Consider the following 19,164-nt stretch of genomic DNA (forward strand, 5'->3'; position numbering starts at 1 on the left):
TAAGGGGTAGGTCTTAGTCTCTCTATCTGTGTGTGTGTTACTTGCTAGGGTTAAGATATCACAGGGCTAGGAGTTGTTAGGGTTACCTCACTCCAGAGTTTACTTAGTGGCTGCCTGGGGGGGTGGAGTCAGCTAGGGGTGGGAGAGGCCCCACATTCCTTTCCTTTGACTCACATCCTGTGTGTCAGTTGGAAGGCTACTCTACATATGAGGTGAAGGCCTGAGAGCATAGCAAACAGAGCATAGCAAACAGGACGTAGGAGTTTTGCAGGAGTTAGGCAGGAAGTGTGCGGGGGAGCCTGGATCAAGCCCCTGCGATCACAAGGAGCCTGGTGGAGAAGAGAACGTAAGTTCCCTCGTATCCCTCATATTCTTGGGAAAGGCTGTTTGGACAGTTAAATAGCTGACCATTACAGCAGAGACCTATCCTTCTAATAAACTATCTAATAAACGGACAATAAACTCTCTTCCCAGTGTATTGCACAGAATGCCACATGTATGACTATTTGCCCCATGGGCAGAAGTCATGGGTGTGTGCTCGGTGGAAGGAGCTCATGGGTCTCAGGAAACAAATCCGTTCCCTTGAGACCAAGGTGGCGGATCTGGAGAATCTCAGAGAGACAGAGTCATGTGGACGAGACCTTCAGCCATGTGATAGAGGAATCCCACTCCAGGGCTGGTAGCTCCTCTGCTGTCAGGGAGAATAAAGGTCTTGGGTAAGGAGGACATTGGTCTGAGGAAGAGGGAAATGCTCCTTTAGAAGGGACTCCTTCCGTGGATGATGAGCCCATATCCTCTCGCACAGGGGATACCCCTCTGGGGGGTGGGGGCCTCCTTGTAGTGGGTGATTCGATCATTAGAGGGATAGAGAGATGGGTTTGTGACCGCACGGTGACTTGCCTGCCTGGTGCGAAGGACATCATGCAGCGGACATCACGCAGCGTCTAGACAGGCTCCTAGGCAGTGCTGGGGAGGAGACAGCTGTTGTGGTGCACGTCGGCACCAACTATGTGGGGAAATGCAGTCGGGAGGTCCTGGAAGCCAAATTTAGGCTGATAGGTAGCATTTTGAAGTCCAGGACCCCCAAGGTAGCATTCTCAGAAATGCTACCTGTTCCACACGCAAGTACAGTGCGACAGGCAGAGCTGAGGGGTCTCAATGCGTGGATGAGACGTTGGTGCCAGGAGGAGGGGTTTAGATTTGTTAGGCACTGGGACACATTTTGGGGCAAGCAAGGCCTGTACAAAAGGGATGGGCTGCACTTGAACCAAGATGGAACCAGACTGCTGGCGCTTAAAATAAAAAAGGTTGCAGAGCAGCTTTTCAAATGACACCTGGGGAACAGCCGATGGGAGCTGGGCATTATCCCATTTGGCAAAAGCCATCCTTTAAAGTGTGAGGCTGCAAAGAATTCAAATAAAACAGAAGGGGACAGAGCAGAACCGCATAAAGAGCAGACAGGAGCCTGTGCCAGCAGGTCAAAGAGTCAAAAGAATAGCATACATCAGGGGAGAGATTCAGCATATAGGTGCCTATATGCCAATGCAAGAAGCCTCCGAGCCAAGATGGGTGAGCTGGAGTGCTTGATTGCTAACGCAGAAATAGATATAGTGGGCATAACAGAAACATGGTGGAACAGTGAGAACCGGTGGGACACTGTTATCCCTGGGTATAAACTCTATAGAAAGGACAGAGAGGGGCGCCTTGGAGGAGGGGTAGCACTGTATGTTAAAGAAGGGATAGAATCTAACAAGCTAGAAAACCTAGGTGGACTGGAGTCCTCCACAGAAACCCTGTGGGTGACTATACAAGGCCGGAAAGGGAACGTGCTATTGGGGACGTGCTTTCGCCCTCCGGATCAAAATGCCAACAGTGACCGGGAGTTGCAGGAGGAAATCAGGGAGGTGTCAAGGAGAGGCAGGGCTGTAATTATGGGTGACTTCAATAACCCACACATAGACTGGGTAAATTCACATTCAGGTCAGGACAAAGAGGTCAAATTTCTAGATACGCTAAATGACTGTGCCCTAGAACAGTTGGTCATGGAACCGACCAGAGAGAACCTTGGATCTAATTCTGAGTGACACCCAGGACCTGGTGCATGATGTCAGGGTCATTGACCCTTTAGGGAACAGTGACCACAGTGCCATCAAATTCAGGATACATGTGGGGAGAGAATCACCAAGGATGTCTAACACGGACATTTTGAATTTCAGAAGAGCAAGCTTCTTCAAAATGAGTATGGTGAAAAGAAAGCTGAAAGGGAAAATCAGGAGAGTCACTTGGCTCCAGAGTGCATGGAGTTTACTCAAAACCACAATACTTAGAAGCCCAGTTAGATTGTATACCCAAAAGGAGGAAAGGTACCACTAAGTCCAGGAGGATGCCAGCATGGCTAATGGATACCATCAAGGAAGCCATAAAAGGGAAGAAGACTTCCTTCTGAAATTGGAAGGCCTGTCCAAAAGAAGAGAACAGAAAGGAACACAAACTCTGGCAAAAGAAATGCAAGGTGACAATAAGGGAGGCAAAAAGAGAGTTTGAGGAACATTTAGCCAAAAGTATCAAGGGGAATAACAAAAACTTCTTTAAGTACATCAGAAGCAGGAAACCTGCCAGGGAGGCAGTTGGACCATTAGACCATGAGGGAGTGAAAGAGATTATTAAGGAGGATTCGGAGGTTGCAGAGAAGCTGAATGAGTTCTTTGCATCTGTCTTCACGGCAGAGGATACTGAGCATATACCTGTTCCTGAACCAGGCTTTTTAGGGATGGAGGCTAGGGAGCTGAGTCAGATAGAATTGACAAGGGATGATGTTCTAAACTGTCTGGAAAAATTGAAAGCTAACAAATCACCAGGGCCGGATGGCATCCATCCAAGAGTCCTCAAAGAACTCAAATGTGAAATTGCCGACCTCCTTGCTAAAAAATTTAACTTATCCCTGAAATCGGGCTCTGTACCAGAGGACTGGAGAGTTGCAAATGTAACACCAATTTTCAAAAAGGGATCCAAGGGCGATCCGGGAAATTACAGGCCAGTTAGCCTAACGTCGGTTCCAGGCAAATTGATGGAAAGCATCCTCAAGGATAAAATTGTAAAGCACCTAGAAGAACAGGCCCTGCTGGGGTTGAGCCAGCATGGCTTCTGCAAAGGTAAATCTTGCCTCACCAACCTTTTGGAGTTCTTTGAGGGTGTCAACAAGTGTGTGGATCAAGGTGATCCAGTTGACATAGTCTACCTGGACTTCCAAAAAGCTTTTGACAAAGTTCCTCATCAAAGACTCCTGAGGAAACTTAGCTGTCATGGGATAAAGGGACAAGTACATGTGTGGATTGCTAACTGGTTGAAAGACAGGAAACAGAGGATAGGTATAAATGGAGAGTTTTCACAATGGAGGGAAGTAAGAAGTGGGGTCCCCCAGGGATCTGTACTGGGACCAGTGCTTTTTAATTTATTCATAAATGATCTAGAAGCAGGGGTAAGCAGCTAGGTGGCCAAATTTGCAGATGATACCAAACTCTTCCGGGTAGTGAAATCCCAAACGGATTGTGATCAGCTCCAAAAGGATCTCTCCAAACTGGGGGAGTGGGAGATAAAATGGCAAATGAGGTTCAATGTTAGCAAGTGTAAAGTGATGCACATTGGGATGAAACCCCCCAACTTCAAGTATATGCTGATGGGATCTGAGCTGTCGGTGACGGACCAGGAGAGGGATCTTGGGGTCGTGGTGGACAGCTCATTGAAAGTGTCGACTCAATGTGCGGCGGTTGTGAAAAAGGCCAATTCCATGCTAGGGCTCATTAGGGACGGGATTGAAAATAAAACAGCTAACATTATAATGCCCTTATGCAAACTATGGTGCAACCACACTTCGAGTACTGCGTACAATTGGCCGTGGATAGGCAGAGTGCATCTCAAGAGGGGCAAGGGGGACAATAGTAAGCCGGCAGCAGGCAAGTAGGGTGTTGCTTGTGTTGGGGCGGGCAAGGTACTCACTTACTGCCCTATGCATACTTGCTGCTTGAGGTGATGGCCTTACCCCACCTCACTAAAGCCACCCCCAACCCGCACCACAGTGTAGAGGAAGGAAGCAGTTGGCTACTCAATGTGATGAAATGTCAACAGTGACAAGGAGGAGGTGGATCTACTCAATTTCTGTTTTGCTGCAGTCTCTTCTCTAAAGGAGAACTGTGTACAACCTCACAAAAGCAGCGTGTGTGGTGATGGGTTAGGATTCAAGATCATGTAGGAGTTGATCAGGAAACACATGTCTACCTTATATGAGTTTGAGTCTTCAGGGCCAAATGAATTGCATTCTGGGGTATCTGATGTATTCTCAGAACATCTGTCTATCATTTCTGGCATATACTGGAGTTGAGCTAATGTTGTTCCCATCTTCAAAAATGGGGAAAGAGAAGGATCCAGGGTACTAGAAATTGATCAGTCTGACTTCTTCAGTAACAGAGAAGACACTAGAGCAGATGATAAAACAGTATCTTGATAACAATGCAGTGAGTCATAGGAGCCAGCATGGATTTGTCGAGAACAGATGTTGCCAGACTAAACAACATTTTTGTTATTGGGTTTAGTGGATTGTGGAAATGCTATGGATGTGTAATTTATCTTGTCTAATTTAACAAAATTACCATTATATATTGATTAGCAAGCTGGTGAAATGAAGGATAGGTGATAATATCAGGTGAATTCACCACTGATTGGCAAACTGCCCTTGGAGTACTCATCAATGGATCATCATCAAACTAGAGGGCTTTGTCCTGGGCCCAGTCTTCAGTGTCTTCAATATTTTTATTAGCTTTATTAATTTTTATTTGAAGGTGTGGAGGGAATCTCCAAACCTGTGGATGACAAATGGAAAGTGATAGTCAACACCTACAATTTCATAATTATGTTGATAGAATAGAAAACCCGTGCTAAATGGTCAAAGAGGCAACTCTGAGAAGTGGTGGCTCTCATATTTAGCAGAGGAAGAACAACTGTCCCTATTCACCCTGCCAACTGGCCCGTCTTGTGACCATTGCTAGAGTCATCTTTGTTATGTTTCTGTTTAGATTGTGAGGCCCTCTGGTACAGGAAACCATCTTGTTCCTTCACAAAGCAGTAAACTGTTTTGTGAACTTTTGGTGAAAAGTGGTATATAAATATTTTGAATGATAAAATTGGATTGAAACAAACAAATTGAAGTTTAACAGAGAAAAATGCAAGTTTTGCCTTTTGCATTTGTTGGATGGTCCCTGCCCCCCCCACTTCTTTTTCGTAAGTATAGGATGGGAGATACATGGTTTGGAAGTAGTAAATGTTACGAGTATATTGGAATTGCATCCGATCACGAGCTAAACAAGAGTCAGGAGTGTACTTTAACTGGGGGGAGGGGGGGAGATTTTAGGTCGCATAACTAGACATATAGTTTCAAAATGACCAGAAATAATTCCATTTTATTCTATACTAGTCAGACCTCAGCTGGAGTACTGTGTCCAGTTCTGGGTGCTGTGCTTTATAATGATGTGGACAAATTGGACTGGTTTCAGGGGAGGGCAACAAAGATGGGTGGGGCTATTGAAAACAGGTCCTATGGGGAAAGCATGAAGGAATTGGGTCTGCTTAGCCTGGAAAAGGGAAAACACTCTTCAAATATATGAAGTGTTGTTGCATGGAAGAGGGCAGAGACTTGTTCTCTGTTGCCCCAGGGGGCATGACTACAGGAGGACCTCGTTAATCACAGGTCTAGCACTCACGGTTTCATGTGCCTGGACCTAAAGGCCTTTGGAGCCCCCCTCCCCTCCCCCACTGCAAGTTAAGCATAATGTTTTAACATGTAGGTTTTTGAGGGCACAAACCACACACCCCAGGACTGACTAAAGAGGGGGGGGGCAGGGGGTGTGGAGGCTCTGGACTTTAGCCTCTGAAGTCCAGGCGTAAGAGCGCCTCTGGCACCAACCTTAGGTTTCAATTTCTGGCTTTGTGGAGCATGAGCCAGATTGAGATAGCCTTTACCTCTGGTCTTAAACTGGTAGGTTTTTTGACCTTTAGATTTTTAATTAAGGCCAATTTTATTGCCAATGTGCTCTTCTGCTCCTCATTCTTCTTATCATATTTATTAAAGAATTTGTGCAAAATAGTCATATTTCCCGATGACCTTCAGACACCAAATTTTGCATACACAATCCTGGCACTGAAATTTGCTGAATGTACTTACTTTTTACATTGGAATGTACTTGGGGAAAGGTTTTTAAAAATGAATAATTTTGAATATAATATCATATTTTAACTGTTCTCAACATATTTTTAATGCTCAATAATCTGACCAATGATTCCAAAGTGACACCATGCTCAGGAAAAGCAGAAGATCTTTCTCAGATTCAAGTTTATTATGATTTAAATTTGCTATATATGGTCATCATTTAATAAAACCCTACAAATTTCAAACTGTTCATTTACTTCCCTTTTGCAAGCACATTAATTTAAAGAATTGTATCACACACACACACACACACACACACACACACACACACACACACACACACACAATTTCTTGAACTCTCCTATAAGTGTAATCTGCATAAAATATTTTTGCCTAGTCAGTGATGGTCCTTACCTACTACTTAAAAATAAAAAGCCCACTCCTTTTTATATTTACTTAGATGTGAGCCTCATTGCTAATAATGGGACTTCTTCCCAAGAAGGGAAGGATAGGAGAAGTATGAATTTTGGGGAAAGAAACAGGGCTCTCCATCAATTCAGACAGGTTTTTTTAAAAAAAATTAAAATAAAATATTGTTCCCATCCTGGCTGTTCCAACCACAAATTGACAGTTTAAGTGGCAATATGTCAAGTCTCAAAATTTTAAAGTGTGTCTGCATGAAACCACTGGAGCAATTTATGAGACTTGAGGGGCAGGCATAATGGTCTGAGCAGGTTCTATCTTGCATGCAAATTTCATTCAATTCTGTGAAGAAATGAAAAGTTATAGGGTGATGAGCCCCCCAAATGTTAAAAGTTTGCATAGAAATCCCTATATTTATCTGCATCATCCCCTTCGCAAGGTCCTAATATTCATGCAACTTTTGTCAAATTCTAACATTGAACAAAAAGGTTATAAGAGAAATCTCAAATCTCAAGTGATACCTGTACAGAAACCCCCAAACCTATCTCTTTGAAATGTAGGTAGTATATTGCCCTTAATATCCCTGCAAATTCCATCCAATTTTGTCAAGAAGCAAATATGTTTAGGTATTTTTTAGTGATTTCCTTCTTGTGGATGTGATTCCACATGTCAGCTGTCAAGTTGCTACTTTTGCTATGCTTGCTTTTAAACTCAGAAAAAAATGTATATGATCTAAAATGTAGCATTGGTTTTAGCTCAGCCTAACAGATGTAACTTCTTGGTATGTTGTATTTCCTCTTTTATGTTGTTCTATGTTATGACCTGTGGTCACAACACTAAACTTATTACTTACTTACATAGCCTCACACCGCAGAAGGCCTCCTTGGCGGCTTCCTCCTCCTCCTCCTCCTCCCTCTTTCTCTCATTTTCTTCCTCCCTTCCTTGCCCTAACACTTAAATCAGATGAATGCACTGCTTTTTACACCAGAATATGCTCAAGGAAAGGTTGCCTCCCCGCCTATTTTTAAAAAGAAATTGTGAATATAATCATTTTGTTAACTGTTATTGTTCTCGACAGATTTTTAACACTCAGTGATTCTTTCTCTCCCTCCTTTGCCCTCCACTCACTCATATTCACTGAAGGAGGGAGAAAGACATGTGGAAGGAAGGCAGTGGGGGGAGAAGTGGAAAGAGAGAGGCAGAAAGAAAGGGAGGGGGAGAGAGTGCACATCTGAGGCTTAGAAATATGTGAGGCATGTATGCATGCACACACACACACACCAACACACCATCCCCAGACCCTTTCTGGAGCTTCTAGAATGGAGTGTTCTATATTGATTTGTTCCACTGAGCCTTCCTTCCTGAGCCTCTCTTCCTTTCCAGTCACAGCAGACTGGCTGCTGGAGGAGCTTAGCCAGAAGGAGCCAAAGCTAGGTAGCTTAAGGGGCTGGTGTATCTACTCCTCTGACCCATCAGAACACTGTGGGGAAAGGGAGGAGGGAAATACTGATGTGGGCAATGGGGGGAGAAAGCAAGGAACCAGCCAACACAACAAGTGGGGAGGAATGCCACTGCTTCAGTGTGTGGCAGTTGGGGGGAAGAAACACAGAGGCTGAGGCTTATGCTCAGTGTCCTAGCCACTCCTCAGGGGCCGGAAAATTGAGCTTTGCGGGCTGGATGCGGCTTGTGGGCCAGGAGTTTGACAGCACTGGCCTAGAAAATTGTTTTTGCACTGTTGTGATCTTGTACTATATTGTATCTCCCACCCCCCATAATTTTTTTTTTTTTAAGCACAGGAGTAGTAATGCAACAAACATTTACAGGGTAACAAGGAGAAAATAACAACAATACAATGTATGTAATTCCCACCATATTCAGTGGGGTTTTTCTCCTGGAAAATGTCCATAGGATTGCAACCAGGTTATTAAGGGGCATGTCTGGATTTGATTTCAGGAAGTGATTAAGGGTAAGCAACAATGACCAGGGAACCAGGAGACACTTAAAACTATGTTAAATGTTGTTTCTTTGTCCACTTTGTTGTTCTGGTCCACAGGAGCATCAGCAGAAGAGTTGGGAGATATTCTGAGCAACCCCCCCCACAAAAAAACAGATATTGCTGTACAAATCCCGCAAAAAAACAGATATTGCTGTACAAATGGTGTAATGTAACCAGTATATATCATATTTTAATATAACTTCTTTCAGTCTATTAAACCATGCTGCAATGCATTACAAAGTTTGTAGTAAACTAACAAATGTGCAGTAATAGGTCTTAATCTTGTTTTGTAAGTCTCTTGAGAGATAAATATAAATGTCCAAAGATTATGCTATATACAATTTGCTGGATACACAAAATTGAATACCACTTGAAATGACTGCAGAGCTGATAGTTGATAAAAATGGCTGTGCATTCTTATGACTGCAAGAGCTGATGAATGACGAGAATAGCTACAAGTTCTAATGACTGCGAAACAGGTAGCACTAATACTCTGTTTCATGTAACTTCTTCAATTACAGTCAAAAACTATTAATACAGGTCTAAATCTTAGAGAGCGCCTTCTTCTGGGTGATCCCCACCACATGTTAAGGTCATCTGAGAAAGTCTGCCTTCAGTTACCACCAACACATCTAGTGGCGACTCAGAGGCAGGCCTTCTCTGTAGCTGTTCCTGGGCTGTGGTATGCACTCCTGTCAGAAATCCGTAATCTGAGTTCATTATTGACCTTCAGGAGAGCCCTTAAGACCCATCTGTTTGGCCTGGCCTTCCAGGGTTTTACAAACTGTTTTAATTGTTTTAATAATATTTTTGTGTTGTGTTTACAGTTTTTGATTTTAATAGATAATTGATTTTAGTTTTGTTTTAATGTAAACCACACTGAGCCATTTTTGGAAGGGCGGTATAGAAATAAAATAAAATAAAATAAAAATTTTTTTAAAAGAAATAGTAGAAATAATCATGATCATCTGTGCTAGATAAAATAGTGAATTTAAAGTATAATAACCTGTGGTCTATAATTTTCTTAACCCACTTAAGGCTGCAATGTTTGTTTATGTACTGATACTCCTGTTAGTTTACTACAAACTTTGTAATGCATTGCAACATGGTTTAATAGATTGAAAGAAGTTATATTAAGATATGATATATACTGGTTACATTACACCATTTGTAGAGCAGTATCTGGTTTTTTCTGTTTTTGCTCTGTTTTAAGATACTGCCCCCCCTTTTGTTTTTTCCAGCCCTGTTATATTGGGGTATATTTTGCCAAAGTTTGATAATTAGAAATATGTGAGAACAGATTTTTATTTTTTTTAAGACAGTCTTGGTGGGAAGGGGGAGGTACACACAATCAAGTGTAGAAAATAGCATCATGAGTATAAAAAAGAAACACATGAGAACTTCTTGGAGTAGAAGCTCTGTTTCTCCTCTGCATGCAGTTCAGTTCAATAAGCCATGGACGTAAGCACAAAAAAGCCCTTTGTCTGCAAGTACCCTCGGTTGATAAGGTAAAGTTGATAAGGTAGGAAGATATCTCTAATTTGGTGGAAGGAAGTCTAGGAATTGCAGTTTAGTATTACAGAATATCTTTTGTCATTCTATATTTACAGTACAAATATCTGTGAGATTGTAGGGGACAGATAACAGCTGCTGAAACATATTTGTATGCCAGCTGCATCCTTAACACAGACGCTAAAGATAGGTGTGTTTTTTGTCCCTATCCTGCAAATGTGGAGAAGAATTCATGGAAATGTCTATGATTTAAATATAGCACTATATTATTGGTCTGCTAGTATGTATCAAGTACCCTCAATAAAATTGTCCATGCTTTTGAAGTTATAAAGAAGAATAATGTATTGAATATTATGCACTAGGTTGTTTTTTTATTTGTTTGTTTTTTAAAGATCTGCACTTCTACAAGAATTGTCCTGGTGTCTTTAGTTCTCTAAATAAAATGATTTCCGTTTGACTATGTGGTAGTATTTCCGGTACTTTGTTTAGAACATTGGATTTCCCCCAGCTGCTTTTTCAAGGTGTGTGCTTGAAATGTAAAGGCTGTTGGTGTGCACTTTGTGTTAATAATTCTAGTGATCTGCAGCAACCTCACAATGTGTTTGAAATTACTGATATAGGTAAGTAAAAGGGAATGTATGGTAGTATTTTAAAAGTTCCCATGGCACTGATATGTTTAGTATTTGGAACCTTGTCTCTCCCCGCCCCCCTTTATACTGTCATGAAACAAAAATAAGTGAGCTGTAATGTTACAGGATGCTACTTTCACAGATATATGGATTGCTGTCAGGAAACGGTGCTTGCTATTTTGCTATTGCAGCTAATTTCATGGGGAAACTGTTTTGAAAAGCAATTTAATGAGTAACTTTAGATTAAATTGGTGATTACATTCATATTCATTGTGTGTATAGCCTTTGGGAAACAGGACTGCTATAAATGTTTGAGTGTTCAGCATATTATGTTTTTATCTTGGGAGAGAGCTGCTGTTTCTGTCTGGGGTCATCCAGCTCTAGACTGTATTCTTGACCAGTAAAATGACTTAAGGTTTTAAACAGGTAAATTCATTTTACTGTTTACTCAAACTGGTATTGATCCTTGGTGTGTGTGTGTGTGTGTGTGTGTGTGCGCGCGCGCATGCACATTAACTTTTGTCATTAGGGAAGTACCAACATTGAGTTCTATAATCTGTGTGTGTGGATAATTAATGTGAAGCACTTTTATATATGTATCACTAATAAAACATGCAAAACCTGGAGCTAATTATTTTGGAGGACTTTCCAGTATCCCCAGTTCAGCCTGACAAAGATTATTGTGTCTGATGAAGAGAAGTTGCTATTCTCTCTATCAGAGAGAAGGGCAACTATATATGGAGTCAATTGTTCAGAGAAATAAGAGGAGCAACTACGTTTATGAAATAATTCCAGAAGGATTCAGATTTTTAAGTATGAAAGTTTTCTTAGATGTAGTGGAAGAGGAAATAAAGTGTGTGACTGTGTAATGAATAAGATTGCCAGATTGCAATGAAGCAACACTGACCGTGAGGGAATTAATGAGTCCAGGTTGTTGTCTGAAGAAGATATTATGTTTCAACAGAGAGAACTGCCTAAAGCTTACAGTCACTAGGCAGTGTTGAAGGCATGAGGTCACTAGCTATTCTTCACCAGATGATAAATACACCTTTTCAGCTGCCAAAACTGAACCCTCATGAAATCAACAGAGTAAAACAGTGCATCCACTTTCCAAGTAACCCAAATGCAGGAGTACAGTAGTTTCAAAGGAACTACTCAGCATTTCAGCACAATATGACCTGATTGAAACTGTGCCATAATAATCCTTAATTGCCTACCATAGAAGTGCTGCTTATTCCTCTTAAACTTTCTGAGGGAGAGAAAGAGGAAACACTGCATCTCCCACTTTATTCTTCCACCCTGTGGTCACTTTCCTTCGCTCTTATAAAGGTAAAGTTGTGCCATCGAGTCAGCTGACTCCTGGCACCCACAGAGCCACAGAGTGGGTTTTTGGTAGAAAACAGGAGGGGTTTACCATTGCCATCTCCTGTGCAGGATGGCATTATGTCTTTCAGCATCTTCCTATATCGCTGCTGCCCAATATAACTAGAGTCCTGGTTGTTACTAGGGCAGATTGGGAGAAAGGTAGAAAGGAGACTGCTAGAGGATCTGGGCAGGAGGTACAGCCAATCCTGCTGCCTTGAAAGTTTAAAAGGAGTAGTTGGTATCGCTGGATTGTGGCAACAAGAGGCGATCTGTCAAAAGTTTAAGGCTTATTTTTGTCTTTGCATTATTGTTGAGAAAGTCCTACTTCTGCGATAAATTGCACAAATTAGGTCTCCCCTAGTTTAAGCATAGCATCCTCCGTCACAATCTGTCTGCACACCCAAGCAATGTCTAGTTACTCTGCTTTTTCCAGAGTGAGTTCTGGGGGATTGAACAGCTTCTTCATGTTTATCCAGGGGGCAATGTCTTCGAGAGTAGTGCCATGGCAGCAGCAATTGGAACACTTCAATTTGTCCTGTTCTTTTTCTGTCTAGCAAAGGTTGTAAAACACACATGCTAATTGAGTTTCCTGTGTTAAAAGGCCAGAATTGAGCATTGCCTACATTTACCACTTGATAACTAATTTTAATTCAATAAATAATTTGTATGTGTTTTATATTTTAAAAACCACATGTTCTTTTATAGATTTTATAGATTTTCTGGGAATGTGCAACTTTTTTAAATAAGTCGCCATCTTGCCCTTCTAGATATATGAAAACCTCGGGATATTGCTTGTTCATGTGTGCAACACTATTTTGAACATTTACTTTCATTATTTTCTTATACTACATATATAGATAACCAGTAAGTAAGGAAAGGTGCACAGCTATGTAACATGTTTTAACAAACCCTAATAAGAAGGCAGTGGCACAGCGGGGAAGCAACTTGCCTAGAGAGCAGGAGGCTGTTGGTTCGAATCCCTGCTGGTATGTTTCCCAGAATGTGGGAAACACCTGTATTGGGCAGCAGCGATATAGGAAGGTGCTGAAAGGCATCATCTCACACTGCGCAGGAGATGGCAATGGTAACCCCCTCCTGTATTCTACCAAAGACAAACCACAGGGCTCTGTGGTCGCCAGGAGTTGACACTGACTCGACGGCACAATCCAAAACCGGTAAGAAGGCAGCTTGTGCTTTGAGCAAAAGGCATAAATTGCATTTCCTGGCTAATCATCGTCCTCCCCCTGTTGGCTACACAGTGGTCTTCTAAGGTCCAACCAGCCTCTGCAGCTTTAGGTTGCTGTACCGCCCAGGAGTGTTCACGTAGTCAGGAGTGCACTGTAACTGGCCGTGGAGCAGTTCTGTTTGTATGAGACCAATTCCCTGAATCAACAGCTCAACCCAGTTGCCAGTGGGCTTTACTAGGCAGCCCTTGGGGAGTAGCAAAAACTGTCCGGTCTTGGGGCTTAATGTCAGGATTATGCTCATTCTTGTGTGGCTTTTCTTCAGCCCTGCTCTTTAGCCTCAGACTTTCTTTTGTCCTCCCTGATGCCAGCAGCTGTTGACGGCAGTTTACCAGATTCTTGCTCTGGGGCACAACTGAACAAATCCCAGATGCCCAGTTACTCTGGTGCTTAGAAATGGTGATGCTGGCACCTAGGCCTTGGAAATACCTTTCTAGCCTTGCTCTCATAACAACTTTCATTGATATAGTAGGGAAGACAACTTATCTGTAGTGTTTTCCAACCAACAAAGCTGGGAAAATTATTAATTATAATAATTTATTTCTGTCACATTAATTAATTATGTTTTTTGAATTGGTTTCTAACCAAAACTGTTGTATTCATTTTAACTTCCTTTGGTATAATTCAACATTGGTTGCCTTTTAAATTAAAACTTGCCCCTAAGCTATTTAACTCTTATTAACTTCATGGAGGAGAGGTCTATCATTGACTACTAGTCGGAGGGCTACAGGCCAACTCCAGCCTCAATAGCAGGATGCCTCTGAGTACCAGTTGTGGAGAAGTAACAGCAGGAGAGAGGGCATGCCCTCAACTCCTGCCTGTGGCTTCCAGCAGCATCTGGTGGGCCACTGTGCGAAACAGGATGCTGGACTAGATGGGCTTTGGGCCTGATCTAGCAGAGCTGGTCTTATGTTCTTAACTGTTAATGCCTGGGAACTGTTGCTGGGTGAGAGAGAGAGAAAGTTAAATGTTAAATGACCTCAACACACTTCAGTAGTCAGAAAAAGCTGTGCACTGCATCACATGTGAATGGTAGCACATATGCCCTTTCCCAGTCTGGCAACATGCCCAGTGAGGGGAGGATTCTGACTGTTTTGTGAGCCTCCTTGAGTTCTTCTTGAAGACTCTTGGGATATACATGTTTAAACTCAGGACCCCTTTCAAAAATGCAGCATGGAAGGAAGTCCCTGCCACAGAGTGCTACAGCATGAAAGGTTAGTAGGATCCAATTCCTAGCATCTGTTCCTTAATAGTTCTGCTTCATAGGACAGAATCATTGGTCTGGAAATTGCCTTTTAAAAGGTTACTGTTGTCAACTGATTCTTTGCTTTGTGATATTAGCCTGGTAGTGATTTTTCATTAACTTTGTCAAGGGTTCCTTTATTGGGAAGGGCCTGGGATACTTAGGATGTAAATGCTTCTGAAAGCATGGAAATGAAAATCTCTCTGGCTGAAGACAATCATGCCTCTTTCCTGTGTACAGCTGAACTAGATGCTGAGCATGCACAGAAGGTGTTGGAGATGGAGCACACCCAGCAGCTCAAACTAAAGGAGCGGCAGAAGTTCTTTGAGGAAGCCTTCCAGCAGGACATGGAGCAATACCTTTCCACAGGTTATCTGCAAATAGCTGAAAGACGAGGCAAGTACAAAAATCTCCCCATTTAATTCTTGGAGTAAAGAACTCTCTCCAGCTGCATCACAAGAGCAGGTGTGCACAGTTGCTGTTTCTCTAGCTGGATGTGGCAATATTTCATTGTAATGTATTCATTTCATTTGTATCCTGCTCTTCCTTTGTGAAGTTCAAAGTGGCCTACATGCCCAGCCATTCTCCCACCAAGCAATGAGCACTGAACCCTGTTTAGCTTTAACAATGTAATTGCATAATATGTTCCACTTCCCAGGCACAGGGCTAGGCTATCCAGACTGCTAGAGTAGCATAGCAGTGGATGAGGAAGTGCAGCAGCTATGAAAAAACAAACAATTAACACTGAATCAGTTCTTTAAAAGAAAAGAATGACACCTGGAGATGGGTGGGTGTATGCTCATACATTTGTTGCTTGCAACAAATGAACTCTGTTCCTGCCATTTTCATTTACTGTTCAAATGGAGAGGGTAAGAAAGAGGAAAATGCAACCCAGTCCCAAGAGACTTGCGTTTTGGGCAGTATACAAATGTGTAAAATAAAATAAAATAAAATAAAATATACTGTGTAGGTGTTGAAACTGCAGAAAAGTTTGAAATTTTTGAATTATATTCTGAAGTATTTAATTTAGGACTTTTCCATTTGATTGCTGTTGGACTTTAAAAATCCAAGTGTCTTGGTTTCAGTGACAAATTTACTAAAATCAGCAGTAGCGTTAGCCCTGTTCAGGTGTTGTCAACACTGGAGATGCTGTAGTCATGTACAGTGTCCCCAAGAGCCACACCCTTGCTTTTAAGCCACACCCTTGCTTGGATATACTCAAATGTCCAGTTCACCCACTGTCTACAGCTACAGCATTTGTTGACAGAGACAAGTGCTGTGCTCATAGACCACTTCTTCCCATGACCAGAATGCCGGGGTTTGTGCAGACAAATGCTGTAACTGGACAATGCAGCAGGATGTGTCTTCACTTCTGAGTGCACCCATAGGCAGATTACAGAAGAGGCAGTGGAGTCAGCTGCCTATGGAGGCAAAAATGGCCCCGGGGCATTTTTTGAAATATATGTTTTTGTCTCAACTCTAGTCACTCTGTGGAGGGATAGGGATGGTGGTAGCAGCAGCCAGCAGGCTGAGATGTTGTTGTTGTTGTTGTTGTTGGGCTGGCAGCCAGCAGAGGGCTTCTGCAGCAGCTGGCTGCTGCTGCCTGCTGCCGCGGCCAGGGAAGGAACTATGATCCTATTTTATTAAGGCGTCAAGCAGCAGGCAGCTGCCTGAAGGGTAGGGTGGGGGCACAGCACCGGTGCTGTTATTTCTTCAAGTTCTTCGACTCTATCTTCTTCACAAATGGGCTATGCGCCTGCGCAGAGACTTTGTCGGAATCTAACAAGCTCAATTATCCTGCTTTGAACGGGAACCCCACCCCCAGCTGCTATATGTGGCTGCGCCACTCCTCACTCTCTCTGTCTTTCTTCGTTTGTGCTTCAGTGAACATTGTGGAGTCTGCAGCTTGACAACGAGTAGGACCCAGCTATCCCCTTGTTGTTTTTTCTCCCTGCTTCTTTGATTTCTTTTTAATTCTTTATTTATTTTCCCGCCTAGTAGCATTTTTCGTTGTTTGTGTTTTCTTTTTGCACCCCTCCCCCCTGGAGCTTCAATCCCACATTGTCAAGATCTGTCTTCATTGTCAGAAGTTCACAAAGCAGGCTCACAGAAATAGGGCTTCTTGTCTGCGTGCAACCCTGTGGGACCTGGCTCTCTGTTCTTTGGAAGCCTTGTCGCTGAAGTGGTCCGTAAAGATGGCTTCATCAGTCCAGTTGGAGCATGCAGTGTCTTCTCCTGCGGAGACGGAAAACCCGGCCTCAATACCGGTATTGGCGTCTTCTGCCACTCAACTGTCGACAACTATGAGTGAGTCCACGTACCTGGAAGATCTTCCCCAGCGTCTGGCACCTACGGTACCTAAGTCCTCCCTGGATCCCTCGTGATCGGTATCGAAGTTGAAAAAGAAGAAACTGAAATTACATTGAGACTTGCTGGTGGGTCATCACCTCCCTCCTATACCCAAGAAGAAGGAGGCAGAAGAGGTTCCCTGCATCGGAGGCCCTGTGGCCAAAAAGACTAAAGTGGCTTCGGATCATACCATGCGAAGGTCGTGGGTGTCAATGAGGCCTAGCTTTTCTGTAGAGAACTAGTAGAGAACTTTCGGTGGCGACAGAGGAACTGGGATATGCTTCGATGGAGGAGTCATATTCTCCAGCCAGGTCTGCAAAAGACACTTTGTGGCTGCCTAGGCGACTGTCATCCCCTTGGGGCCAACAAGAACGCATTCCCCTTAGAGACAATGGTACCTTTTGGGGATCTGAAGAATGCTCCTCAGCTTACAGACAGGACTGATCCTGGAACCGTCATGAACATTCTTATCAGGATTGATACCGAGAGACGGAATATTGCTCCCCCTTGAGTGCAGTTGATCCTTCTTACAGCGTGTAGCGCCAGGACTCTGGATTGTATGATCGGTACCAAATGGACTACTGGTCTGACTATTCCGACTATGCTTGTTCCTGCTATGGGTCCCGCTGCTCAGAGGATCCCACATATGGGAAAAATTGGATGATGGGGGATTGGAGAGAGCCCCCCTCCCATTTGGAAGGGAGGTCGTGTTCCCGCTAACTGCAGCGCTCCCTGAGGGACCATGCAGAGCATCACGAACTGCCCCCTTCGGTTCCAGTGATACCTCCGACTGCCTTGCCCTTACAAGCACCTCCGATGGGACTTTCCGGGTCAAATCAGGGTAGCAAGCCAGGCTACCCTTTGGGTTCGACGCCCGTGGCACAGGACTCTTTGGCTGTGCTGGAGCCCGAAGATGAGAGTGATGCTAGCTCTCAGGACTCTTGAGGTCGTTTCTCTGGGATCGTCCCTGCTCGACATTCAGTCGGACTCAAAGCTGGTCCCCCGTCAGAGTACCTCAAACTGTACACAGCATATGTGATGCGAATGGCTTCAGCCCTGGGCATGAACATGGGTAACCAACAGAAGGGAGAGCTGGACCCGTTATTCAGCCTCATTGATTCCTAGGCCAAGATACCGGCCTTGTTGCCCCTGAACCTGGCTTTGTTAAAAGTCATCCGGGGTCACTGGAAGAAACCGATGATGCTTTCCCAGCCTAACAGGCGTCTAGAGACTTTCTATAGGGTGCAATTGCATGATGATGCATCCTTTTTGAAGAACCACCCCACCCCGAATTCGATCATGGAGGCATCTCTACAATGGACTAGGGGTCACAGCCAGTTGGCACCGAGTGACAAAGAGGGCAGAAAGTTGACCTCTTTCGGGAGGCGACTTTATTCTGCCTCAGCCCTACATTTTAGGGTGGCCAATTATCAGGCCTATAATGCCCAATATAATCATTTTTTGTGGGAGAAGGTGAGTCCCTTTCTGGACCTTCTCCCATAGGACAAGAGGGATCCGGCAAAATCATTTGCCCGTGAAGCCATACAGGAGGCCAAACAAGAACTTTATTCAGCCTGGCATTCGGTGGAATGTGCAGCTAAGGTTATGGCCACATCCATGGTTCTCAGATGACATGCGTGGCTGCGTTCATTGAAGGCTGCATTATGAGGCCCGCTCAAGGGTTGAGGACTTGCCCCTTGAGGGCTCTAGTCTGTTTTCTGAACAGACTGATTACATGCTCCAGAAAGTCCAGAAGTTGAGGAGCATGGCGCATTCCATGTCCTGTGCCTCCCCGGCTGCCAAGCCACAGAAGAATGCTAAGTGGTTGCCTTATCAATCACAGAAGGCTCCTTCGAGGCAACAGTCACCTTCAGAACGTTCCTTTTGGGCCAACAAGCCCCAGGCACGATACAGGTCGGGCAACCAGCCCGGTAAGCAAGCCTTTCAGAAACAGCGCCCAAGTACCTTCCAAATGAAGCAATGACTCGGGGTGCTTCAAGACTCACCTGGCCTCATTCTCAGAGAGCTGGGACAAAGTGACTATGGACCAATGAGGCCTTTCAGTTATATGTTTGGGCTATGCTCTCGAGTTTTGCGGACCACAGCTGATGTCTGGGGTCGTAGTGACTCCTTGCACCCCAGAGTTGGACCAGGAGGTCACTGCTCTCCTGGAAAAGGATGCGTTCGAGAAAGTTGCCAATCCC

The 19,164-nt window shown here is 43.7% G+C and overlaps 1 protein-coding gene across 3 annotated transcripts in view; it reads left to right on the plus strand.

The window, feature by feature from the left end:
- The window catches only part of DTNBP1 (dystrobrevin binding protein 1), a 109,885-nt gene that overhangs the window by 79,298 nt on the left and 11,423 nt on the right, over nucleotides 1-19,164 (plus strand). For all 3 annotated transcript variants that reach the window (XM_053249997.1, XM_053249994.1, XM_053249996.1), the window contains exon 8: nucleotides 14,852-15,007. In XM_053249997.1, the coding sequence (XP_053105972.1) occupies nucleotides 14,852-15,007 (156 nt within the window). The remainder of the gene's footprint in view (nucleotides 1-14,851; nucleotides 15,008-19,164) is intronic.

The sequence above is a fragment of the Hemicordylus capensis genome, chromosome 4, assembly GCF_027244095.1.
Source record: "Hemicordylus capensis ecotype Gifberg chromosome 4, rHemCap1.1.pri, whole genome shotgun sequence".
Classification (NCBI taxonomy): Eukaryota; Metazoa; Chordata; class Lepidosauria; order Squamata; family Cordylidae; genus Hemicordylus; species Hemicordylus capensis.